General features: G+C 43.3%; 1 protein-coding gene across 1 annotated transcript in view; it reads left to right on the top strand.

Annotated features, from left to right (window-relative positions):
* Positions 1 to 7,636: 7,636 nt before the first annotated feature.
* GNA13 (G protein subunit alpha 13) overlaps positions 7,637 to 17,814 on the top strand; it is a 29,481-nt gene continuing 19,303 nt past the window's right edge. The window contains exons 1-2 of the mRNA XM_036268017.1: positions 7,637 to 7,956; positions 10,599 to 10,825. Of these exons, the coding sequence (XP_036123910.1) occupies positions 7,674 to 7,956; positions 10,599 to 10,825 (510 nt within the window). The 5' untranslated portion in view covers positions 7,637 to 7,673. The remainder of the gene's footprint in view (positions 7,957 to 10,598; positions 10,826 to 17,814) is intronic.

The following is a 17,814-nucleotide window of genomic DNA, read 5'->3' as shown; positions in this document are numbered from 1 at the left end:
CTATTACTGTCTATTCTTGAAAGCGCTCCTCGACTTTGTGCCAGCATGGCCTGGGGAAGGCTGTGACCCCCCAGATCTTCAGCAGGCTCCTTCCGGAGGAGCACAGATGACCCCGACCAAGGACTGGCGAATGAATGCCTTAAACGCAGTGTTTCGGCTTTTCCCCACTGGGATCCACTTTAAAAGCCCAGGAACTTGGACATGTTTGAGGTCTAGTTAGGCCCCATGATTGCAAAATGGGGTCCATTTAGATGTTACCTCATTATATCCTCCCAGCTGGTACTCGTGTAGCTCCAGGCAAAAGAAGTCTTCACCTCCCCGTGCTGTGAGGGTCCTGGTCTGACCTTTTCCTGGTGCTGTCCCTACTCAAGGGACAAGGCCAAGGGACCTGCCAGAGCTTGCGTTCCCCTCAGACCCAGTGCCAAGTACCTGGGATCCCAAAGTTCCTGATTTAAGCAGACCATGCCTGAGTCCGTCCAAAGGGGAGACTGTACCACTAGTGTGCCCACCCCTAGGCCCAAGTGCTGTCCAGTGGTGGCTGTTGATGAGGTGAGCACAGCGCCTGGGCGCGTGGGCTGAAACATCCCCTCATTACCCATGACCTCGACATTGGTTCTAGTTCATCAACTGGACAAGTAAACATTTTGACCGAAGGAAATATGGTAGCATTGACTGAAAGCCTGCCCTGTCATTTTACATAGTTTCTCCCAAATACTCTGGGATTATCATACCCACTTTACAGATTAGAAGACAAAGCCCACGGTCTTAATTCACTGTGCCAGCATCTCCATGTGAACCTCTGCTCTCTGGTGGAGGTGATTTATTTTTTTCTTTTATTTTTTAAAAATATATATGCATTTTTTAAAATTATTTTTTTATCCTCACCTGAGGACATTTTTGCATTCATCTTCAGATAGAGCAGGAGGGAGAGAGGGAGGAAGAGAGAGGGAGAGAGAAACATCGATGTGAGAGAGATACATCGACTGGTTGCCACCTACACGACCCCAACTAGGGCCAGGGAAAAAAACTGCAACTGAGGTACGTGCCCTTAATGGGAACCAAACCTGGGTCTCTCTTGTCTGCAGGCTGATGCTCTAACCACTGAGCCAAGCTGGCCAGGGCAAAAAATATATATTTATTATTATTATTAATTTATTTTTGTTACAGATGTTTCTACTTTTTCACCCATTGACACCTTCCTCCTGCTGCACCCCTGGCCCCGTACTTAGCACTGTTGTCTATGTCCATGGTTACGCATACATGCATATAAATTCTGTGGTTTATCTCTCCCCTCACCCACCCCATGGAGGTGATTGCTTATGCTCCCAGAGCTGGTGGGAAATAATAAATCCCACCCCTCTTCAGAGTTCAGATTTGGGGCACCACCCCCAAGGTGCATGTACTTTTCTCACTGTTGTATCACATTTCTGGACCAGAAGCAAATCCTGCTGGGGAAGCACATCAGCTGTTCTGAATGAACGTGAGTGAGCATAGGAAAGAGAGGAGATACATTTAAACCACAGAAAGACACAGGAGAACGGGCAGGCCGTGATGATATTGTTGAACTTTCAAAGAGCTCTTTTCCTCAAATAGGTTAAAACTGAACCTCTCATTTTGGACAGACACTGAGTGCGTCTGTTCCACAATTTAATCCTCGTGACAAATCTTCGTGTACAACTCCTCCCATTTTACAGATAGGAAAGGCAAGGCGCAGATAGGTTAACGAGTTCTCGCCGAGTTCCCGCCGCCACACTGCTACTGCTACATTCCCTCTCTGGAAACAAAATGACTAGCAAACCATCTGATATGATTTTGCATGGTTTAGACAAAAAAGTGGATTACCTTACTACTTAGAAGAACTTTTCCTATTATAGTTTTATTTATTACCAAAGAACGGAAATACAACCCGCACGCAAAATTTACTGGACACCCACGAGCGACTTCCCCTGCTTTTATTTCCTGCTCTCATCTTCTCAGGTATGGGCCTGCCTACCCTTCCCACAGCCAGGAGACAGCTAGTGTCGGGCAAGAGAGGGGCCTTGGTGACAGTCTTCCAGACACCCAGCTCTGTGGTTCGGACCCAGGACATGCTGCCTCTCCCCGCATGCTATCGTGACCTAGTCCTTTTTCAGCTTAGCAGCTGCAACAGGAGTTTGGAGACAGATTCGTTGATGACATGATTTGCTCTGGGAGCCAACCTGCCAGAGTCTGACAAGAGCCACACGCGCCATGTCCCAGTACTACTGGGCGAATCTTCACTGCTTAACGGTACACTAGACCAGCTGACACCCTGGCATGTGGACTGAGGCAAAGGCTAGGTCTACGCACCGTGACATGTGACACTCCCTGGCCAGCAGGCCAGGAGTGAGCATCCTGGAAGCAGCACGTCCAAGCTTGCTGATCAACCCAGTGTTCCGAGGGAAAGAAAACTCCTGCCGCAGGGGTGGGAGCAGAGGATCTGAAGATACAGGAATACATTTCTGAGACTCTGCAGACGGAAACTTCCCTGAAGAAACAGAATTTCAGTTAAAGGGTCCTTACTGTTTCCGGCAAGGGGCAGCCCACTTACGGGCAGTATAACATAAAAGGTATCCCTCATCTTTAATAGCTGTAAGGGAACATAAAAGAGAGGGACTGAGCAGTTTTGAATTTCTCAGAAAGAATCTCAGATTTACAGGCAAAGACTTGTGCTCAGTGTTATATAAATAGATTGCCCGTATACGGGTGATGCGGTAAGCAAGGTGTAAGAGCTCCTAGGCTTGCTGGGGTGTAACTTTAAGACAGCACAAGCTTCGGACTTGATTAAATCGAGTGAGGTCACAGCTGGTCAACAGCAGCTGATGGATCTTTCTCAGAGGCTGAGAAAAATAACAACCAGTAATTAAAGTCATGTTTTCCATTAATAATAACAACAACAAAAACCCACCAACAATGCGATTCCACATGTCTAGTTTCATGCAAAACTTTCCACACCAGAGGCATATTCTGGTAAGGGCACCTTCAATTCTCATGACCAAAAAGCGGCCTTTTCATATCTAGCTCACCTTAAGGGGATGTCCGGGACTTATGCACCATGCAAATACTGCCATGAGCCTGGCTCCTCGTCTCTCATTTCTACACCAGCCACCTGGAACACTTTACAAACCAGAAGCTGAGCTCAAAGTACGGAACATTTTAGCAGAATAAGCCCAAGAGCTGGGCAAGTTCCAGATGGCAGTCAGCCTGAAAGGGGCTGGAACAGACCAACAAAACTACCGGATTCTATGGGACCTCATGTTTAAGTACAGGTAGCTACTTGTCTTTGTAGTTTGAACTTCATACACCCGGGCATGTGGGGCACTCGGACAATTTGGGCACATCAGAAAGAGCACTGGATTCAGAGTCCAAAGAGGGAGCTTCTAGTCCTGGCTCTGCAACCGGTCAGGCTGAGTGAGGCTTTGAATGTGTCACTTAAAGTTCTGTTCCCCTCAGCTGCCTCGCGTGCAGCTAGCTGGGAGCAAGGTTAGTGCTGGGTGCTCCTAATCAGGCTATTGTGGGGCAGAGAATGAGATCAAGTAGGTCAAAGAGCTTTGGGGTGTTTAAAACATTAAACAAATGTGAGGGAGTTATATTGTGGGAGGGCTAGGGAATTCCCTTCCTTTTCTAGTAGGGAAAGCAAAGTGGAAAAAGTCCATGCTTGTTTTAGCTGTAAGAAAGGATTCGAATCCACCGATTTTATATTGATGAGACAGAATACAACTGTAACAAGAACCTGCATGTGTCATCGTCCTTATTAGAAAATTAACACAAAGTTTAGCCACAAAGTAATGTCACTGATTTTTAAATAAACATGTCTAAGTGGGTGTGGTCCATTCCTGAGTAGTTAGTAGTCACCTTGGCAGGCGAAATACTTATTTAAGTATTTCCCATCATTCAAAAAAAAAAAAATGTAACTCCTCTTTTGGAATTGTTCCCAGAGCCTCTGGCACATTCTCTGACTATGTCTTAGGGTGACAAAGATTTTGTTCTTTGTGGGTAATAATGACTTTGCAAACGGCACAAAGTTATTTGACACAAATGTTGGTAGATAAGCTAAGTACTGCCATTTTTTATTTAAATGGAAAAAAATTCTGTGACTGTAAGACAAAAAGCCTATCTTTCTTTTAGTTCCAACAGAAGAGTTACACATAGTCAGTTTCAGGAATTGGTTTCAGGAATTGTTGGCAAGGGCTGGTTCTATCCTAAGGTGATCACATTAGAGGAGAAAAGCCATTTGGAAATGTATTTTTACATTTTCAGTCACACCTTCATTATTTATCTTGCAACACTGGCATTAGACTGTGTTTCTAGAAAGAAAGGGCATTGCAATCAACCAACTGATCATTATATCAAACATTTGGGGCTTCTGACTCCCTCATCTGCATTAGAATTAACTGCCTAGCAATACAGATGTTGCCGATGAATTAACATCTGGGCCTAGTGGAAATATACACCCAGCAGGTTCAGTTCTAATCAATGACTCTATATTTTCTTTAAAAGTTTGGACTTTTTTCCCTGGCCAGTTTGGCTCAGTGGTTGAGCGGCAGCCTGCAGACCAGAGTCTTGGGTTCGGTTCCCGCCAGGGGCACGTACCACAAAAAAAAAAGTTTGGACTTTTCTCCCGGCTGGTGTGCTCAGTCACTGAGCATCGACCCATATACCAAGAGGTTGCCAGTTCAATTCCCAGTCAGGGCACATGCCCAGGTTGTGGGCCAAATCCCCAGTGGGGGGCATGCAGGAAGCGGCTGGTTGATGTTCTCTCTCATTGATGTTTCTGTCTCTTCCTCTTCTTCCTCTTTCTCTAAAATCAATAAACTAAAACTATTTTAGGGAAAAAAAAAGTTTGGACTTTTTTTTCAATTATGAAAAACTTGTCTGAAAATTAAAATCTCACTACTATCAGTAATCTGCTGGAATAGATTTGCTTCTGGTGCAAGTAAATTGTTACTGTAATTTTAAAATAAACACAATCACACTTTTATTCATTGAATATTGCACACTGTGGGTACTTAAGTTTTAAATGATGCGAAAGACTTTTATTCTTTGGAAAATATTATTTTCCCTACTTCACTTTTTTTATTGTGATAAAATTCACACATCTAATTTATCATTTGATCATTTTAAAGTGAACAATTCATGGTATTTAGTACATTCACAATGTTCTTCAACCATCACCCCTATCTAGTTCCTACACATTTTCATCACCCTAAAGGAAACCCTATATCCATCCATTAAGCAGCCATTCCTTCTTCTTCCCTCCCCCTAGCCCCTGGCAACTACTAAACCATGGGTTTGCCTATTCTGGACATTTCATATAAATGGAACATCATAATATGTGGCCTTTGTATATAGCAGGTTTTCAGGGTTTATCCATGTTGTAGCATGTCAGTATTCCATTCCTTTTCATGGCTAAATAATTCTACTGTGTGGATGTACTACATGTGTTTATTCATTCATCCATTGATGGATATATGGGATGTTCTCACCTTTTGGCTATTCTGAATAATGCTGCCATAAACATAGGTGCACGATATTTTTCTTCAAATGCGTTTTTAATTCTTTTGGCTATATACCTAGAAGTGGAATTGCTGGGTCATATGGCAATTCTGTTTAATTTTCTGAGAAACCACCAAACCTCTAACTCATTTTTACACTTAAATTTCAAGGTGGCTTAATCACCAAGCAGTTAAAAGCAATTGGATTCCTGCAGCCAAACCCAGGCTGGGCTCAAAGTGATTTCTTTTGCAGAAACACTGAGCCAGGCTTGTTCTAACATAAGGTTACAGGCAGGGCTTTGAACAGCTTTCTCTACTGCTCTACGAGTCGCAACATGAACTGGCTGGGCAGGAATACCTTCCTGCCTCCTAGGCATCCTTGGTTCTCCATTATGTTGAACACACTTTTGGAAAAAGAAAAAATAGTTAATTACCTAACTTACAGGCTTCCCTCCCCCCATTTCTGTAGAATTCAGATGAGAATCTGGAGTCCATGTAGAAAGGTGCTTGGCAGCCAAGGATAGGCCCTTGTCCTGGGCAGCAGTTAGTCCTTCCTCGGTTGGAGAACAGAGCCTCCCAAGCACCAGTTGAGACAATAGAAGAGATCTTCCATCCAGGGAAGACTTTTGAGCACACATTTTGCCTAAAGGCACAGCCCCGAAAGTCTGGCCCTCTCAATCCATAGACACCAGAGTTGAACCTACCCCACTGTGTGTGTGTATTGTTACCCTTCGGGCTTGGCCAGGACAATGGGAGATAGTCCTACCACAGGCATTGTTGGCTGCAGCCAATTTACTGAGTCATGAGGCTCCTCAACCATTAATCCAATTCTGACATTAACTGATTAGCATTGATTTTTTAAAAAAACATTTAAACCTGTTTCATGAGCTTCTCAGAGTGCTGGCCTGTTACCTCAACTGCCTAAGACAAAGGTAGTTTCTGAGCTACACGAGCCCAAATCAAGGAGCATTACGGTAGCACTGCCAAAAACAGAGGCAGACTCAAACGGCTTTTTCCACTTGAAACTAGACACTAAGAATGAAGAAGTGGGTTTCCGGGGTCCTTGCTAGCAGTCTCTCTGCCAGCCCAGCTGTCACTTGTGGCTGGTCTCCTGGCAGCCCTTTCAGGTGTCCTGGCCTGGATCTACTCTTAGGACAGAAAAAAAGTCCCTTGGCTGACCATATCCTCTGTAATCTGGCAGGAAACCTAAAGTTCGTCTGCTGCCGTCCAGGGTCTGTTTGCTTATCTGCTTCCTTGTAGGGAAGAGTCTGCATCACAGTGTCCGGTGTCGGGGGATTTTCACCATGACCTCACCCAGCTGCAGCTAGCATCCACCGATTCCGCTCCGCAGCTCTGCAGGGAATCCACGTTAACGAGACAGTGACCGACGCCGCCTAGCTCAGCCCAGATTAACCTCAACTCCAGTCTCCCTCCTCAGTGCGGGGCGGGGGTCTGAGAAGGCCGGGCTGGGTGGGTGGGTGGATGACGTTTGGTTATTGTTTAGGGCTTGGGAGGGCAGGGTGTCAAGGAAATCACCTTAAGAAAATGCACCGCAAACCTCGCAGTCTCGCGCCCACTGTTTGAATAACGTCGTAGCCAATGGCTTCGAAATAAGGCGCGCGCACGGTGACAGCAGGCGGCGAGCCTGAAACCGGGACAGAACGGGGCGGGAGCGGCAGGGGAGGCCAAGGGCAGGGACCGGGACCTGGTTAAGGGCCTTCCGGGCCCCGGGAAACGGGCGCAGCTAATTAAAGGAAACCAGCAAGTCAGGCGCCCCAGGCGCGCGCCCGGCCCCACCGGAGATCACCTGACCGCGGCGGCGGCGCGCACGCGAGCTACAGCGTGACTCGCCGGCCCAGGGCGGCAGGCAGGGAGCGGCCGCGGCGTGCGTGCGCGTGCCCGGGGGGCAGCGAGGGCGCGCACGCCGCGGGGCCACCGCCCCTCCCGGGCCCGCCCTTCTTCCCTCCCTCCCCGGCTCGCCCGGCCCGCCCTGCCCAGCCCGCCCTGCGAGTCAGTTCGCTCGTTCCCTCCCTCCCCCGGCGCGCTCCGGCCTCGGCAGTGCTCCCCGCCCTCGAGCCGCGGTGCCGGAGTCGCCCGCCGCCCGAGGAAGAGGTGGAGGGAGCCAGAGGGGCCCGCCGAGGCGGCGGCGGCGGCGGCAAGATGGCGGACTTCCTGCCGTCGCGGTCCGTGCTGTCCGTGTGCTTCCCCGGCTGCGTGCTGACGAGCGGCGAGGCCGAGCAGCAGCGCAAGTCCAAGGAGATCGACAAATGCCTGTCCCGGGAGAAGACCTACGTGAAGCGGCTCGTGAAGATCCTGCTGCTGGGTGCGGGCGAGAGCGGCAAGTCCACCTTCCTGAAGCAGATGCGGATCATCCACGGGCAGGACTTCGACCAGCGCGCGCGCGAGGAGTTCCGCCCCACCATCTACAGCAACGTGATCAAAGGTGCCGGGCGGGGGTCGGGGCCGGGGCCGGGCGCGGGGCCGGGAGGCGGCGGCCGGCGCGGGGCCGGGCACCGCCCTCGTCCGCTCGGTCCCTGCTGGAGGACCGGGCCCAGCGGGCTGGCGGGCGGGCGGGAAGGGGGCGCGCCCGGGACGCCGGTCCTGCCGCGCGGGTGCCTCATCCCCCGGGGGAGGGGACGCGCCGGCGCTGCCGCTTTCCTTCTGCAGCCCCGGTGGGGGGCGCGGCTGGTCTCCCACCCCGCCCTCCGAGAGGGAAGTGAGGCGCGCCTGGTGCCCAGGAAGACCCGAGAGCCAACCCCAGACCCTGCACCCCCACCCCGGGCTGCGGCGCTGCCTGCCCAGCCTCTCCGTCCCGGGTGGGTGACCCGAGTCACATGGGGTCGGTCTGCTCCCAGCTCCCTGCTTCCTTGGCCGCCTCCTGAGCAAGGGAGTTCTGGAACCGTCGCAACAAGGAAACTTTTGCCCGAGACTTGTCAAGGGCAAAGGGTGACAGTCGCTGGGCCCTTTTGGAGAAGGATATGAAACTTGAAGGTGTCATGTTTGCTGGGCAGGTATGAGGGGAGAGTAGACCCGTTATAGTTGGTCTTAAAAAAATGAGCATCAGTGGTTTTTCGCCCGTGTCACGGCTGGGCAGGATGTTTGCCTGTAATCACTATGCAACACGTTCCACTCTCTCTCTTTTTTTTTTCTTTCTTAATAACTTGGAGGGGTGGTGCACCACAATTTGCTTCTATTATTTAAATGAGCTTGAGCACTGATACAAAGACTCTAAAAACGATGTGGAGGCTGTACAGGCAGTCAGCCAGTGTCAGCTTGGATCGTAGACTCTGCTGTCTGACATTATTTTAAAAATGAAACTTAAGCTTTGTTTTTAATTGAAAATACACAAGAATTTTATTTCTGGGATTTCAGGGAATTAGAGAAGATATATATATATTTTTTATTTTGTCATTTGAGTGATAAGTAGCACTTCTTTTTCTTGGTATCAGGTGTTTTTTACTTTATAAAAGACATTTTGGCTACATTGAGATACAGAGCTGGTACTTAAAGTGCGTCCAGATTTTCTTTATTTCATCTGGGTAGCAATTATCTGGGAGTTTGCAACAGATTTCAGGTCTTTCCAGTGTTTTTTAAGTGGGATTTTTTGGTTGTTGTTAGGGAAGCAGTTTAGCAATCCTTTGGTTCACTTTTTTCTCCCTGGACTGAGTAGAGGAAAACTGCCTTGGAGTGGGGTGTGTGTGTGTGTGTGTGTGTGTGTGTGTGTGTGTTTGGGGGTGGGGTTGTGTTGTGGGGTAATGACCCCAGAAGAGCACTAGGCCGGGAGCTCACAAACCACAGTGAGTTCCTGGCCTAGTACCACTGCAGTTAAGCTGTATAAAACAGTTGCATTAATCCTATCTTAATGTTTGGAGGCTGCAGACTCCACCCCTCCAGTTCTTAATTCAAGGTACCTTTGTATTCTGATGCAGCTGAGCTTTCAGAAATTATGTCAATGAACAGTCAACATGTTAACTGACCATGAGCCAGGTAGATACCTGCTTAAGTGTGCTAAGTGTGACCTACTTTGAGCATTGAGTATAAGATGAAATAAGTCACTGGACATCTAATTTTTTGAGTTGGCATGATCAGAAAATTGACAGCAAAACAGTTATTTTAATTATCCAGACAAATGAGTTGTGTGACTATTTGATGGACCAAAGATAACAGTTTAGTGATAGAGATATTGGGTTTGAACTGAACTCTGTAAGTTGAAATCTCTGTTTTTATACCTTTTTTTTTGCATTTGATCTTCCTTTTAGGGAAGTCTAATGCCATCCTGTGACTTAACACTGATGTGAAGTTTGGCATGGGACAAGTTTTTTGAGTCTTAATGTGTTCCTGAAAGACTCAGTGTTGGATTAAGCAGGATGCTCAGGGACCAAATACAACCCGAGCGATAATGTTTAAGTACTTGGCATTTTGTGAATGAATGTCTTTTTGAGCGACTCAGAAAATCTTGGTTGCAGCTGCTTTCTTCAGAGCCTGGATATCAGTCTACGCAGCATAATTTCTTTTTTCTTCACTATTTGTGGTTCTCTTGTGACTACCTTCTAGCTCAGAAGTTGTTTTATTAATTAGAATATGTTAAAATCCTTCAGAAAGAGCATTTAATAGTATATGCTTGTCACGGCTCTGATTTTATGACTGTGAATAACTTAGTTTTTTAAAAATTCTGAGACGTTATGGATGTCTGTTTTGATGTTGGTCTCCATTTTTGGAGGAGGTGGGCCTGGAATAGTTAAGAAGTTTAAGAATATAGCCCTGGCTGGTTTGACTCAGGGGGTTAGAATGTTGGCCCCACAGACCAATGAGTCTCTGGTTCAATTCTAGTCAAGGGCAGATACCTCGGTTGTGGTTCAGTCCCTGGCCCTGGTCGTGGTCCTGTGGGAGGCAACCATCAATGTGTGTCTCTCTCATATCGGTGTCTCTCTCGTATCAATGTCTCCACCCCCCAACTCTTATCTGAAGATAAATGGAAAAATATCCTCAGGTGAGGATTTAAAAAAAAAAAGTTTAAGAAAATAATACTGGAACAGACTATGAGAATATAATGACTCCTATTACATTTTTTTTTTTTTAACCTAGGTATGAGGGTGCTGGTAGATGCTCGAGAGAAGCTTCATATTCCTTGGGGAGATAACTCAAACCAACTCCACGGAGACAAGATGATGTCATTTGACACCCGTTCCCCCTTGGTGGCCCAAGGAATGGTGGAAACTCGAGTTTTTTTACAGTATCTTCCTGCTATACGAGCATTATGGGCAGACAGCGGCATACAGAATGCCTATGACCGACGTCGAGAATTTCAACTGGTAAGAGAGTTGTTCTTTTTAAATGTTGTGATTTTATTTTAATGACATTTATTATCTGAGTCTTATATACCCTTTTCCCTGACTTCTACACAGATATGTATCTGTGCAGAATTTTATCCTCAGAAATTGGGGTTGCTGTATAGATGAGCTTTTTACTAAGCAAGGTAAACCCCTTAGATTTGGTGAAGCTGGTAAAATTAATAGGTCATTTTTCCTTTTTGAAGGTAAGATTATAATGATATTTGTAGGCACTTCTAATTTTGTTCTCCTTTTGAAAACAATTACTTCCCAATTACAGCAATAATATTCATCCTTCTAAACTAGGTTCACATGTGCTGTTTAGTCTTTAGAGCAGGAGTAGGGAACCTTTTTTCTGCCAAGGACCATTTGGGTATTTATAATATCATTCTCAGGCCATACAAAATCATCAACTTAAAAATTAGCCTGCTATATTTGGTCAGGCTAATTTGGTGAGGCGTGTGATATTAGCCTACGGGCCGGACGTTCCCCACCCTGGGTAGAGGAACTCATTTTATGATACAGATTAATATAGCACGAGATTCTAGTCCTTAATAATGTTTAACAGTCATTGTGTTTTTATATATTTGTATTCTGTTTTTGCATGTGTGTTTTTTTTAAGGCTTTTAAGCACATTTTATAAAATGATTCCTTTTTTTTTTCAAAGCAAAAAATTTACTGGGCAAACTAAACAGGTGTCCTATTCCATTTGGGCTGTAACAACAAACTATGATAGACTTACAAACAACAGAAATGCATTTTCTCACAATATTAGAGATTGAGAGTCAAGATCAAGGTAGTGGCAGATTCAGTGTCTAGTGAGGGCCTGCTTCCTGGTTCATAAATGGCCTGCTTCCTGCTCTGTCCTTAGTTGGCTAAAATGTATCTTCTTAAACAAAAAAAAATGTTAGTTATTTTATTGGATCTCTTGTTTCACATGGGAAGTGCTTAGATTTTATTTTACATTTATTTTTTCTACTTTGTCTTAAACAAGACTACCCATAAAACTTCGTAGCTGTTACAGAGCATTGAAGAGAGGGTGGAAGAGAAAGGATCCAATCTAGGTTAAAGATACAAAAATAATAATTGAGATAGGTTTTTTAAATCAAGCGTTTTGTAATTTAATTGTGAGTGTTTTGATTTGATTGTGTTCTGGGTTTTACTTGCCAAAGACCGGAAAGATCCCAGGGATGATAGTAATCTAGACTATTCAATTTGGAGGTCGTTCTGATCTGAACTGTTTTTACTGTAGTGTGATCAAAATAAAGCAACAGTTACAAGTAAAAGTGCTTAGAAAGTTGTTTGGTGATGTCTCCGGCATTGAAGTAATCCATAGTGGGTGTGGCTACAAAATGATATATAGCCAGCTGTCTTTGCTGTTACAGTTTGTACTCAGAAGCAGGCTTAACTATTGAACGTTCTAGAAAAGTGTTCTGGATGACTTTGTATAAAAGGGATACTTGAATCTGTCTCTGAATTATGCCTCTCGTGTGTGTCATACAACCTAGCACTTGATCACGTGCTGTCTTGTATGTTTCTCTCCTTCAGTGTGTGTGTCTTGTCAGGTAATCTGTCCTTTAATGAAGGCAGAGGTTACTTCACATTATTGTTAAAATTGAGTAGCTGGCAGCATTTTCTGTTGAAAATTATGAGTTTAAGTTAACAATCGACCTCCATCCACTTCTTAGACTTATCTTTGTCCTTTGGTCAGTGTTTGCTGTATGAGTGTTGGTAGTCTTGCATAAGTTCCTCCACACAACCCTTCCCATCTCCCTTCACCCTCTCTCCTGTCTTTCAATGCTGCTTATTCTCCTTTCTTCCTAATTCGTTTTCTCAACAAACCACACTTTCCACTCTTAAGTTTTTTTAGGATGTTATTTATCTTTCCAGGTCGGGGAAGAAACACCATCTGTAATAGTATACGGTCCATATTGATGGAATGAATAAACAAACTGTATTCTAAAGTTCTCTGTAGGAAAGGTCTATAAGTCCTTGAATTTGGACGTTCACTTCTTACAGTCTCTTATCAAGGCTGTCGTTGCATTCCTACGTATTTGTCATTAAGAACAAATAGGTAAAACCACTCAGGATGAGGACCTGCATGTTCTTGACTTGAGCCAGCTGATGCTTCAGGAGCAAAGAAGACATTGGGCAAGGAGAGACAATAACATTCTAGAAATGTTATTTTCCTGATAAAAAGTAGGAACACCAGAAGAGAGGAACAGGGCAAGATCTAATTTTAAACTCCAGTAACGGGTTTTTTCCCCCCTGTGTGACCTTGGCGTTGTTAGTGGTACCTGGCACTCAACTGTTACATTGAATTAATGATTCTCATACTTTTTGGATGCTCTGGTGCTTGGTATAGTGTCGGACACTGGGAAGGCACTTGGCTCATTTAAAATTTTCCTCAAAGTCATATTTGGTTCCTTTCTTTTCTGTCCCTGCAACATCTCTTGCATCCATTCCCTCCTCTTCTCCTCTCCATTATTGTCCTAGTACCTCTTGCTTGGACTCCTAGGTAATCTTGGTCAAATACAGCATGAGTTTGCTGAGAAAGCTTTGCTCATTCTCTGTTGCTTCCAGAACAGAGTTCAACCTCTTTATTTGAGTCAAGATTCTAGGTAGCTTACCTATGATTCCAACAATATATTCATTATATTTTATTGGACCACTACACATGCCCTGTAACCCTTCAGTTTTTATATACCTGATGATCTGCTTCCACGGCTCTCCACAAAGTCCCTCCATTAAGGTTTTTAATTACCGTCTGTTCTTTAGGTCCTACCCATCACTTAGAACAGCGGTAATCAAATTTTAATGTGACTAAATCAAGTCCATGGACCCCTTGAATCAGATTTACTAGGATGCTTGCTTAATACAAAACCAAACAGATTCCAAAACTTTATCGCAAGGGGATCTGATTCAGGAATCTGGGATGGGACCCAGTGTTCTGTATTTTTAGCAGACAGCCCTAGGCAATTTGGATGAAATTGTTCCTTGGCCACACTGAGAATAAGTGCTTTAGGATCAAAGCTTTCCCCAGTCGTCCTGGCTGGAATGCCTCTCTGCCCCATGCTATCGGTGGTATGGGTGGTATGCTTGTGTTCTAACCCTCATCTAAGTCACATGTGTTTGAGTTATTTGCATTCTTGTTTGGTTCTTCCACTAAAGTAGAGGCTTCTTTGGTATGACTTGTTTGTCTTTTCCTCACTAACATAGGGCCTGACATTTATTTTATTTCTTCATTTTTTTAGACATTCCAAATTAATAAGGTTGTTCTAGAAAACAAGAAACATCCTACATTCAGTTCCTTCCAGGAAATATGAATTATTTCTGTATGCTAATTTGTTAATTTTCCAGGAGATGGGAAGTTCTTGTATTACAGAAATTTTTTTCATTGTTTAATAATGTAAATTCTTGAATCTTGGCTAGAAAAAGTAAACCAGGAAATGGGAGGAGTTAGAAGGTAAAATTCGTCATTTTTCTTTTAAATAACAACTGATTATTAAACTTATTAATGCAAATGGAAACTTAATGCAAATTGAAATTAATGCAAATTGAAAAAATGCATCGGTTTTTAAGCCTCTCTGGCTTTTTTGCTGTTATTAGTCTTTGGGACTAAGGATAGGACAGTGATATCACAGCTTAGGTTTTTAGCAGTCCATTCGTTTGTTTAGTAATAACTTTGGGTGCAAACACGAATGGTTTTTTTCCCCACGTTCTCAAAGGCAAACATTTCCTTTTCTGGTTAGTTTCATTATGGGTAAGCTAAATAGCTTACTTTGGAAAAAGAATCTAATCTGTTGTTCTTATAGCATAAGGTACTGTTCTAGTTCTTATATATTAGCACACTGAGCATAATACCTGTATGCTAAGAAATGGTCTCTTTTAGTACTGGGCTGAATGTTTGTAATGCTCAGCTTTGGCTGTACATTCACCACAGCCTGCCACTGTACTAAGGAAACACCCTTTCTTTAGAAAATCCTCTTATGTGACAATACTAGGGAATTTGGTTAGATGACTATAAAGAGATAGGAGTCCAGGGTTGGCTCCGGAAATGAAACAACTGGAGATATGTAGTAAAACTAACAAAATAACTAGGAATTACTGCCAATTAAATTTTTTGGACTCTTAATATATCGTTACTTATTCAGAAATACAAGCAAAATTTGTAGAACTGATTATAAAGGACAGGAAAGTGTGTGTCACTAGAAGGAATACTCTAGAGCAGTGGTTCTCAACCTTGGGGGTTGAACGACCCTTTCACAGGGGTCGCCTAAGACATAACAGTAGCAACATTACAGTTATGAAGTAGCAACAAAAATAATTTTATGGTTGGGGGTCACCACAACATGAACTGTATTAAAGGGTTGCGTCATTAGGAAGGTTGAGAACCACTGCTCTAGAGTTTCCTAGTTTCTATAAACAGTTTAACATTGTCAACATTGTTACAACTTCCTGTAATAACTAGTCTTTCTCTATAATCCCTGAAACCAAACTATTTTGTTATTAGGGTACCTTCAGTCAGACTTAATTTTTCTTACTCAAGTACAGTTTGTGCTTGACATAGATACACTTCTCCAAGCTGATAGGATAGTTTATTCTTTGTAACAAAGTAACTATTTAATCTCATGCATTGGCTGCAGAAGAGAGCCCAGAGCTAAGTAAAGTAAGAACTTCAGGTTGGGGTCAAGTATTTATTTGCACTGCAGCATGGATTTGAAATAGAGTTAGAGGCATTGGTTTATTCTTTAACACTAATTTGGATTTGCTTTAAAAAGTGAATCAATTACTACGTTCAGTTGTAAACTATTACCACGTTTCTGTTGGAGAAGGATTTGGTTCATTTTCTCTATGAATAAAAGCAAAACAGGACTTTGACTTAAAGTTGCTAAATACCTGTTTGCTGATTCTAGGGTTAGGGTTAAATATTTCAGCCTGTAGAAGGTAAGGATTATATATAACATTAAAGGTTGTAGAGATTTTAATATTTTGGTCTCTATGGGTTGGATTTTTGTTGGTGAATTTGATCAAATGTCAAGAGTGATTACATTTTATCAAAACTTTGGAAGCCCAGAGCTATAGTACTGTTTACATTTAAAACAAAGATGTTTTAGCATTATACAATACAGCTTTCTGAGATTGTGTGGGTTCATATATGCAAGCATACATAAGTATATGTTTTTTTTTCTTTTTATAATTTTTTTTTTATCCTCACCCGAGGACATTTTTCCATTTTTTATTCAGATAGAGTGGGAGGGAGAGAGAGGAAGAGAGAAAGAGAGACATTGACGTGAAAGGGACACATTGAGTGGCTGCCACCCTCATGACCCAACCAGGGCCGGGGAAAACAGAGGTACATGCCTTTAGCGGGAACCGAACCCGGGTCTCTCTGGACCACAGGCCGACGCTCTAACCGCTGAGCCAAACCGGCCAGGGCAGTATATGTCTTAATGTGTTGTGTTATATTGATGTGTTCATGTTTGTGTCTTATATTTCTTATATTTTTGAGTGGGACAGTAGAAACTTGACTAGCTGTGAGATATGTGGGCTCTAAAGTGGAATTGTAAAGTACTTTGTTGGTTTCTTTATTACCTTTTATTGCTAAGCTAAGCTAGCAATAACAAATTTATGCTGCTCTGAAAATGTTTATTAAACAACTAAGGGATGAAGCAAGGAAATCATTTTGTTTAGGAAAACTAGATGTTAGTTTCAGAGTTCTTTACTAGAATGTGGACCTACCCCAGGAGAAAGGTTCGTGAGCTCCCTTTTAAGGAAAGCATAATGGCCGAACGACTCCCTGGTTTGAATATTCCTCGTTTACCTTTCACAAATAGACAGCAGCCCAACCAAACCAAGGTATCTAGTCATATTAGCCCAAAACAGGTGCTGATTTCTTTCTCCAGAAAATTAATTCAAGTGCTGACAATTATATCACTTTTTAATACCTTATGGTTTATCAGAATGCCTTTGTACTTTTCAAAGTTTTGTCACATTATCATGTAATCCTTAAAAAAATAACTGAGAGAGAGAGAATATGTATTATTGTCCCCATTTCACAGATGAAAAAATTCAGATGCAGAGAGGTTCCTTGACGCTTTGAATCACAGAGCTAGGAAATGGAGTGGACACTAGAAAACCTACACTGCCTTCTGGGCCACAGTGCTAGCCACTAAACCATTTTGCAAGCTCTCAAATATATTTGTGGAGTGTTCTCTTTTATTCCCAGCTTCTCTGACTGACACCCATACACTCAAATATTACCACTCCCCTCTTAAGTTCTAGCACATTATTGTTTAAATTATGTATAAGATTTTCTTAAGAATACATAGCATTGCACAGTTCTTTTTATATTCTTTTTATATTCTGGACTTTCATAATACCCTTGTGCCATTCCTTTTTTACTGTTTTAACTTAGATTGTAGTTATATAAATAAACTTAAATAACATTTCATGGTAAATTTATTAACTTACAGTGGTACAGTTCATACTAACCACCATTCATCATGGCAAAGGCTGTTGAATCCTCACCTCTTTGAAAGCTAAATATACTATTAGTCATCCTCAACTGATGTTCTATCAATGAGCATGATTTTTATTTATTTTTTTGTGAACATGTTTTTATTTTTATTTTTTAAGTTTTTATTGTTTTTTAGAGAGAGGAAGGGAGAGATAAACATTGATTTTGCTGTTACACTTATCTCTGCATTCATTGGTTGCTTCTTGTATGTGTCTGACCAGAGATTGAACCCACAACCTTGGCACATTGGGATGACGCTCTAACCAACTGAAGTACCAGGCCAGGGTAATGAACATGGTTTTCTTTAAATCCTCACCCGAGGATATTTGTCCATTTATCTTCAGATAGAGTGGGAGGAAGGAAGAGAGAGAGAAACATTGATGTGAGAGAGTCACATTGACTGGCTGCCTCCCGCCCAACCCCAACCAGTTCCAGGGACTGAACCACAACC

This window comes from Molossus molossus, unplaced genomic scaffold, assembly GCF_014108415.1.
Source record: "Molossus molossus isolate mMolMol1 unplaced genomic scaffold, mMolMol1.p scaffold_m16_p_19, whole genome shotgun sequence".
NCBI lineage: Eukaryota > Metazoa > Chordata > Mammalia > Chiroptera > Molossidae > Molossus > Molossus molossus.
The sequence above is the reverse complement of the archived record's forward strand: the minus strand, read 5'-3'. Positions and strand labels throughout refer to the sequence as shown.